The sequence below is a fragment of the Habropoda laboriosa genome, unplaced genomic scaffold (genome assembly GCF_001263275.1).
Source record: "Habropoda laboriosa isolate 0110345459 unplaced genomic scaffold, ASM126327v1 scaffold10, whole genome shotgun sequence".
NCBI lineage: Eukaryota > Metazoa > Arthropoda > Insecta > Hymenoptera > Apidae > Habropoda > Habropoda laboriosa.
Genome location: NW_017100129.1, coordinates 786,189 through 795,246, shown reverse-complemented (window position 1 = coordinate 795,246; position 9,058 = coordinate 786,189). Strand labels below are relative to the sequence as shown.

General features: G+C 39.9%; 1 protein-coding gene across 1 annotated transcript in view; it reads right to left on the bottom strand.

The window, feature by feature from the left end:
- Window positions 1-2,749: 2,749 nt before the first annotated feature.
- LOC108580352 (neuropeptides capa receptor-like) overlaps window positions 2,750-9,058 on the bottom strand; it is an 8,237-nt gene continuing 1,928 nt past the window's right edge. The window contains exons 2-6 of the mRNA XM_017931867.1: window positions 6,449-6,539; window positions 6,134-6,333; window positions 3,698-3,949; window positions 3,292-3,610; window positions 2,750-3,205 (exon numbers count right to left, since the gene is read on the bottom strand). Coding sequence (XP_017787356.1) covers window positions 2,962-3,205; window positions 3,292-3,610; window positions 3,698-3,949; window positions 6,134-6,333; window positions 6,449-6,539 — 1,106 coding nt within the window. The 3' untranslated portion in view covers window positions 2,750-2,961. The remainder of the gene's footprint in view (window positions 3,206-3,291; window positions 3,611-3,697; window positions 3,950-6,133; window positions 6,334-6,448; window positions 6,540-9,058) is intronic.

Genomic DNA, 9,058 nt, shown 5'->3' with positions numbered 1-9,058 from the left:
TCTGTGCATTTTCTGTGCAGTTCAACCTAATTTACTTAAATTTACGTTGCGAGACAGTATAATGTTTACAATTCTGCCTGAATTTTTGAAATTCAGAAAAACACTGGTAAACTTCCATTGCATTTAAACGATATTCTCCACCAAACTGGACAAAGTACATATACCACGCATGACTTACCGGTCGTAGCTTCGTCTTTTCTTACCAGCAAACTTTGCACACCGTGACAAAAGTAATTCCATTACGTTTTCTTCGGGTCATACCCATTAGAAAGTTCGAACTCTGTGTCAATCAATAATTCGTAACTCCGCCAGGAAGCAATTACAATCTCGATAAAGGAATTCTTGGAAGAAAAAGAAGAGTTTCATTCCGAGGGGAGTTATATTTACATACTCGTCGTTTCGTAGTTTATATTCGTCGACGTCGTTTCAAATTAAGCCTCTTCTTCGTCTCCCCTTTCTTTTTTTTTTTTAATAATTTCGAGAACGATGCGTTGAAATATGAACTGCCGGGGAATTCAACAGGATGATTGAATTTAATTGAGCACATTTTATTAACTTTTTCTCGACGCGCGAATTCTCCACGTGGAAATAAATGGCAGAAAGGCTAGAATGAGAGACGGTTGAAAAACTAAAGATAGAAAAGAGCGGAATTGTTGATCAATGATTTTTTAACTGGAGGATATGAAAATTTAAAATATCCGTGTTTAATCCTAACCAGGTATGCCGGCCGCCCGACCCTTAGATTTCTTAGCATGTAGTTCTATCGTACATATTTTTTCGCCTTCGTTCGTTTCGTAGCAGCAGTAATTTTATGACGCCACGGCAATCGTAGTCTTTCAATCTAAGAACTTGCTTTCACCTTTATTGCCTGTCCAAAACCTGAACTACGTCCTGAAAAACTGTTGTATACAAAACTTGCACGGTATAGAGGGGGACATATTGCGATGTAAACATTTTTTGCGTTAATGAGTGACCTATGATTTTAACCAATAGTTTTTGCCAACCACCCTTCCCCACCACTATCGAAAATGTGTTCAACCTATCCGAGGGCCTCACCCCCGCGATGCGTCCTCGCACGGAGGTGTCGTGGGACCTTTCGCGGAAAGGACAGACAGAAGTCATCTGACCACGCCAAGAGTCGCTCTTAAGAAGTTTAGTGAATAGCAATAGTTGTTTTGTCCTCCTAATCACGGAGGTGGTCCTTCGAAGACGAAACCTATTAGACTTAGTCGGCACACCACGTGCTAAAATCGACAAAGCTCGAAAGTTGGTTGCAACTACCACGAGCACATCCTAACAATCCGAGACATTTTTTTTTGGCACTTTTAGATGCTCGCTAGAACAGAAATAGCTTTCTCCGTAGTGATTCGTCATGCTTATAACGAGCATAGTTAACGGCGTCTAGCGTTCTTTGACACAGAAAATCTTTACTTGATGGCGCCTCTGGAATATAAAAGGTTCGTATTATTCGTCTTACATTCTGCGTTTTCTATTTAAACAAACGCGTCTCACTGAACTTTATCTACCTTAGTATCTCACCTGTAATTGAAATTTGAAACTGAAATTGAAATTTATATACTTTAACGTTAAATCTTTTATTAAGGACGCAAACTTTACAATCGGGTAAAAATCGGCTTAAAGATACAGCTGTACAATAGATCGTCAGCGAATAAATAATTACGAGGAATAATTGCACGATTAACTTAAAACTATTAGGTATGTACAATAAAATTTTAACCGCTGAAAATATGTATAGTACGAGCCACGATGTAGAAAGATCCTAAAATCTGTCGGGAATCAAAAAGTACACATGTTTCGAGCGTCGAAAACATACGAATTGACAGAAATATAGTTAAGGACCTGGTAGCTACGAACAAATGTTTGAAACTTACTGGCAATTTTAGCTTCGCCTTTCAAGTGAGTTTTATGAAACTCAAGGAAGAACTTGAAATATTCGAAATAGTAATTAACACTTGCAGATTTTCCACTTGCAAATGAAATACCCGTTAGTCGTAAGTTGTTCTTTCATTCTTCAGGAACCCAGAGCAGTTCGAGGATTTAATTTCGACACCCGCTATATCGTGGCACGTGCTATAGATCTTACAAGGGAACATCTCGAAGTGATAGTGACCGATTTTGATGAAACTTTGGTATGTTGTAGTTCTCGAAAAAATATTCGACACGTGTTTTTTTATTTTAACAACAGTGCACAGTGAAGGGGTGAAAATCGCTCTCAAAGTTTAAAAGTTGGGGGTGATAAATACATTTAGTCTAATATCTCAAAAACTATTAGAGATAGAGGAATCGGTTTTACAATTGTGAACATTTCAATGGCAATTTTATAAAAACTTTGTAGAAATTTGAATGGTGCTTTTATAAATATTTTGCAAAAATAACAGATTGGTATGTTTTGAGAAAGTTGAAACATCTCGCGAATTATTTATTGCACTACGACCTAACTCTAATATTTCTATACTCACAGTATCCCAAGGAATCTATTTATGCGAAACTTCATTTACAAAACTTTGCAACCGTATTGTTAGAAAAGTCCAAAAAGCGAAGGCTTGAGTGGGCCATGTGCAGTCTTCTGCTGCGTTTCCCCCTCCTAGGGATAGTTTTGCCTCAAGGCTAAGAAAGGCCATATTGTCAAGGGGGTCCTCTTGACTAGGTTTTTTCAGGAAGGACAGAATTGTATCAGCACTCGTGCAGTATAGTTCAAAATACAAGGATTCACCCTGTTTAACCGCCCACGTTTATATTTTATTCCACCGCTCACCACCGTTATCCTGACCGTTTTTACCTTACATTTCTCTCCAAAACTATGAGGGCGATTTTCACCCCTTCGCTGTTCACAATTGCCAATAAGAAAAAGTACGTGTCGAATATTTTTTTCAATACTACCACACACCGAGGTTTCATCAATATCTATGATCACCACACCGGAAAATTTCCTTTGTTACATTAAAAAACGCTACTCGACGTAGACATCGATTTCTCCTCTTTCGTTTTGCACGCCGGACTCGCGTTGTTCCTCTGTTCCTGCGCGGCGGAGTGCAGTCGATTGAGAAGAGGTTTCGACGTCGAATCCTCCTTCCTTAGCATGTAAGATTTACGAGGAACATTATCGTTCATGTTCCCATCTTTTCCCACGCTCTCTCGACTCGCAGTGAATCGAAACATTTCCTTCGCCTGACTGATAGTGTACCTAAAGAAGATAGAGGCAAATGTGAGAAGTACTTGAACGAACATTATCGTTTATTCTGCCACGTAATCGTCTTTCACGATTATTACCTCACGGAACATCGAAAATTACGAGCTTTCCCGTTCGAATTGCTGTCGCACGTTTGAGAATCTCTCGTTGGCCAACTCCTTCTCCCGGGTTTCCTCGTTTTGCAGCAGATGGTTTGTTTAAAAGCGCGACGGTACTTCATGCTCATTAAATTATACAAAATGGGATTGACCGTGGTGCTGAAGTAATAGAGACACCCACTTAAGATGTAGAGCCATTCGTTTAGGTCCGGATAGTAGTCGGACTCTTGGGCGTAGACGTAGAGCAGCCTCTGAGCGTGAAACGGTGCCCAACAGAAGAAGAATAAAATAACCACAGCGCCTGAAATAACGGATATAATACTTGAGTGAGAAAAGAAAGAAAACGAAGAAGAAGAAAATTTGTAGAAATGCAGGAAAGGTTCCTTACTTAACATTTTAATCACAGATCTTCTAGATTGAACTTGTTTAGTGTCTCCGTGAATTGCACCCTGTACGACTGAATGTACAGTGTCTTTGGTACTGCTTCGAATTTTTAGACCCATTCGAATGTAGACTACCAAAATCACCAGCATCGGTACCAAGAAAAATATGATGCTGCTTAACTCGTACAGTGGGAAGTCCGGCATGTATGGCAGAAGCATTGCACAGATAGCTGAGTCTGCCGAGTATTTTCCGGAATCTAGATAATTTCACACTTTTTTCTGTAAGTTGTCTTTTTTTTTGGATTTGTACAACTCCTGGCGAAAAATTAGAATTTTCAACGTCTTTCGTGGTTTGACGATATGTGGAAGTGATGAACACTGTCTTTTTGTTTTGTTACGTATCTGTGTGTGGACGGAGATCCCAGTACATACAGTGAATCCCACTAATATTCGGACACTCTTTAGAACAGTATAACTTTTTTTAAATTGAACCTAACGACTTGAATTTTCTTCTTTAGAAATTAGAAGGATTAGTATACCAGATGACGTGTGCGAAAAATTTGGAAAAAATTGCAATTTCTGGGAATCGTCAAGAAAATTGTAAAGGTCACTGTTTACAATTTTTTAGTAGGATGGGGAACCGTGTCGTAGAGCCAAATCCGTGAAAATTAACCCTTTCGCGGCGGCAGATTATAGGCAAAATGTTTCATTTTGGCGTTTTAAAGTTTTTAAAAAATTTTGAAATTAAAATTAAAAGTTGATCGTTTCTAAATTTCTTTCATTAAATTAAGGTGGAAATGCAGAAAAGGCAAAAATGAAGGATTAAATTAAGGTGTAAGTGTGCCGAAACTCTTCAACACCACAGTGCGAGGAAAAGGATTAAAGGGTTAAAGAAAATCTTCATACTCCCATGGCCAGGCAATTCTCCCGATATAAATCCAATTAAGAGTGTCTGGAGTATACTTAAATCACTTGTATACAGGGTGTCCCAGGTTTTAATGGCCAAACGTTGTCGGTATATTCTATGGGTCGAAATAAAAAAAAATGTTATACAAACATAGGTCTTTTAGAGCTTCGTTAAAAAGTTATGACAATAATACGAAATGAAGGGAACAATAGCAGACTCGCGTTTACTGCGATGTAATACAGTAATTGTTAACGCTCGTGATCGGATCTCAATGAGATACCTATCGAGCTTTGTAGAGATTGCACGTGATGTGCCGACTAGAGTTCAATATGTATGTCTCGAAGGACCACTCTTACAAATATAAGAGACTATGTAAATTATAATAACTCTTCTTCTATTATTCTTAGCAATGGTGTTCCCTTTACTATTGACTATTCTGAACTATCCTAAGACACGTTTACGCGTGGTTTTTAAGGTATCGGTGATGGCACTGATTGGTTGACAGGGGAATGGAAGTGGAAAACGGGGTGACAAAAATGCGAATATTCAATTGGTGGATGGAATTTGTGGAAAGGTAGCGGGAAGGATTCGGAGCGGGGGTGATGAGCGACTTCTCACCCCTACGGGGAAAGGCCCAAGGTGACGTCAGCGCGGTACCGTTGATCGGGTCACCGTGGCCGTCCGACTCTTGGGTTCCCTAAAGTTTATGACACGGTAATTGCTATTGAGAGAGACAGAAAATTAATTTAGCTAATTAAGGTCACGTACCACCTATTCAGGTACGGGTAAAACTTTGCCTTTTCAAAAATAGCGTCTACAGGCGACCGTATCATAAACTAGTTCTAACGAAGCCTTAACAGTAATAGATCGTCAATATTTGCGCGATATTTACAAGATCGCGTAATTAATTGATACAAAAAATCAACGATGCATTTACTGAAATGAAGTAAAATAATAACGAAATTCGCAGAGTAATCTTCTGATTTCAATCTTGCGTTGCCATAAACGGTGGACATTTTTCAGATGGAGTATTAGATGCTTCTTGCATAAACAGAGTACTTCTGTATTACATCGCAATAACCGCGAGTCTGCTATTGTTCCCTTCGTTTCGTACTATTATCATAACTTTTTAACGAAGCTCTAGAAGATCTATGTTTGTACATTCTTTTTTTATTTCGACCCATAGAATATACCGACAACGTTTGGCCATTAAAACCTGGGACACCCTGTATACATACATCACCAGTCGCTACGTTAGTTGATTTTAAAAAAAAATTCCGGATATTTGGCAAAATCTTCCAAAAATTAAGGATCAGATAAAACAGTGCATACAGAGCGCGTACAGTGCTGTAATCAAAGCAAAGAGGGGAAAGACAAATTATTAATATGTATGTACGTAATATGTGTGTACATTCAAGCCTTTAAGTTCAACTAAATATACGAAAGATGTTGAAAACTGCAAGTGGCCCAAATTTTCCCTCCAGAAACTGTACACGCAACTGAAGAAGTTCAGAGGTGAATTGGTTTAGCTAACCTGGCGGATACTCAACCAAGTTGACTTTCGTATAGATTGCAAACGGAATAGCGCAGACCAGCGCGATGGACCATGCGGCTAAAATGAAACGTATCGGTCTCTTGAGACCGCTTATCGTATAAACGCGAAGCGGATGACAAATGGCCAAATATCTTTCCATGGAGAACGCGACGATCGTGAGAACCGATACGTACGACGACCTGTCAAACAAAACAAACATTACCATATAGGAAAACAGTCAACAGAAATTGAAATTTAACAAAAACTTAGAATCTTGAGAAAATGAAAAATAAAAAAGAGGAAGGAACTTCTTACATTTCCGACACGTACGCTCTGATCTTGCACAGACCAACCCCTAAAACCCATGGATACTGTTGCCAGAAGAGGCTCAGCTCGTTAGGTAATCCTGAAATCGAACGTAACAGAAAATACGATAAGGATCGAACAACAAGAAGATAATCGATCGAACCGAGGAGATTTCATTTCGATTCTATATTAACAACCGTTTAGATTTTTCTTTTTCCGTACTCGCGGTTATCTCGTGCGCTTTATTTCCGTGACGTTCGTGCACGATTGACGTCACGTATCTAGTACAACGCAACAGGAATTGTAACGAGTAAGAGAAACACGCAGAAAGCGTCTTCGTTGTAAGCAAACTCATTTTCCCAAAAGTAGATTTACGACTGACTTAAGCTCGCCAGGTAATTAACACACGAACGTCACACAGTGTTTCACGAAGGACGTTAAGGCAGAGAAGAAGTTGTGTGTCGTGGACCGACTTTGATATTTATTGGAACGACCGTATTCCACTTCCCCGAAACTTTTCGGCATCCGGAGTAACGTTACCGATACGATAACGCAATTATCCAAATCGAAATTTACCTTCTAATTAAACCTGATGACAAGACAGAGCTTTCGACGCTTATTAAACGGATTATTTCCCGGAGGATAATTAAATTTCCCGTTAAAATAAATACGGAGAAATGTTTCTCCGCGTGGAATTGAAACCCCCCGTTTGATCAGGCAACCGTGATAATTTTCCAACAATAACGTCGCTACTGTGATGAATAATTTGTCGAACAGAAGCGAAAACGATCGTGTTCGTAAACTTTTCCGCGTTAATTATTACGAGGAATATCTATCTACAATTGGCACTCGATGAAATCGATATCGGATATCGATCACGGTGAATGTGCGTAAGCATTCCAAGCGCTATCTCGAACTCTGTCAGTCAATGATTTTCATTGGAATCGCGAGAAGAGTGTGTCGATAACGAATCGACACTTTTTCTTTCAAGGTTTTTGACTGAAGATCGGGCCTGTCCAACACGCTGCCCCGCGGGCTGTAAGATGCCCTGGAGGGCTACTCGCGGGCGGAATGATGCCCTGAAGGGCTAGTAATGCGCACTGCCAAGATCGTGAACTTTTAACACTATTTTGTGATTTTTGGCGATATTTTTCATGACTCGATTGCGCTGTAATGAAAAATATAAAAAATAAAGAAAATTTTGTTAATCATAAGTATACAATATGGTTCCTTTTCGCTCGACGCGTCCCTTTCAAGCCAAAAAATTCGACACCCGTGCTGCAAAAACCACGTAATTGGCATGTTTCACGTGTCACCGAGTATAATTGTGTATTCCGAACAAAAGCAACGTGAAACTTTAAAGGCGCCGTTTCCGTCAAAAGTGTACCGGCACATTGACGTCTACAGGTCCAGGAATAGAAATCTCGCTATCTCTTTCATTCAACCTGATCTTTACTCCGGCGAAGAAAACGAAGAAAAAAAAAGAGCGAAACTTACGTAAGAATCTTCATACGAAAACGAGAAAATGTTACATCTACAACTTACCCGGTGACATTCAAATTCCATTCTAAACTCTGTATATACACGATACACCTTATCTCCGCGTTATCTTGATCTCGAATTTCGGATATTCGAAGCGAGACGCCGGTTAAATCTTGCGAACGTGACACGAGCCGTGCACCCGTTTCACAATGAAGCAAACTTCCGCTTCGAAGTTCAAAGTACCCTAAAACCGTTTCATTCATCTCCGCGAATCTATCCTATCGCGTTAAATATCTCGATCGAAGGTCCGCGACATTTGACAGAAAAGCGCGCTCGCGCGACCGCAAACTTTTACCCCGGCAATTTTGCGCAATGACGCGAATAAAAACGACGTTACGATCAGCAAACAACCCACCGAGCGAGATAACAATCGCTAATGTACACAACGCGGGAAGATTAATTTAAAGCCTTTATCGTCGCGCCTCGATGTAAGGAAGCAGAAGTGAAACAGAGATCTCCGAAACTCTGAAACGTGTCATTACCGTTCAGCTTCTGTAAAGAGAATCCTCCCTCCTCCCTGAATTCACCCAATTCAATTGGGGTACTGTTTATCGATAAATCGATCTATTCCATCGAGAGAAATTTTAAAAAAGTATTCCCTTGTGAAGTTGTGATTTAACGCTCCAACTATAAATCTGACTTACCCATCGATTCTTCTCGTGACAATTAAAACCGAATTCGTTCACACGCTTATTTTCGTTAAACGTCTATCGAATTCTTTTTTTGTTCTATTCATTCGTAAATCGTTTCTCTTTTTTACCGACGTGAAGATCGAGGATCGACGTGCCCCAGACGGTAAATGTATCAGGCGTAGAAATAAGTTCTTTCCGACGAATTTCAGTTTTATTGCAAGGGAATCCTGTATTACGAATTCCTTAATCCAGGAGAAACAGTGACTCCTGAATTTGAACGACGCCATCCAAAGAAAAAAGCGATTATCTGGACAACGCGAGCGCAAATTGACACTGTTCCATACGTCTGCAGGGGCAAAATAGGCGATTTTCTCACTGGATTGGGTACTTTTACCGCACGCGGATTACTCCCCTGACATTGCACCTTCGGATCGTCACCTCTTCC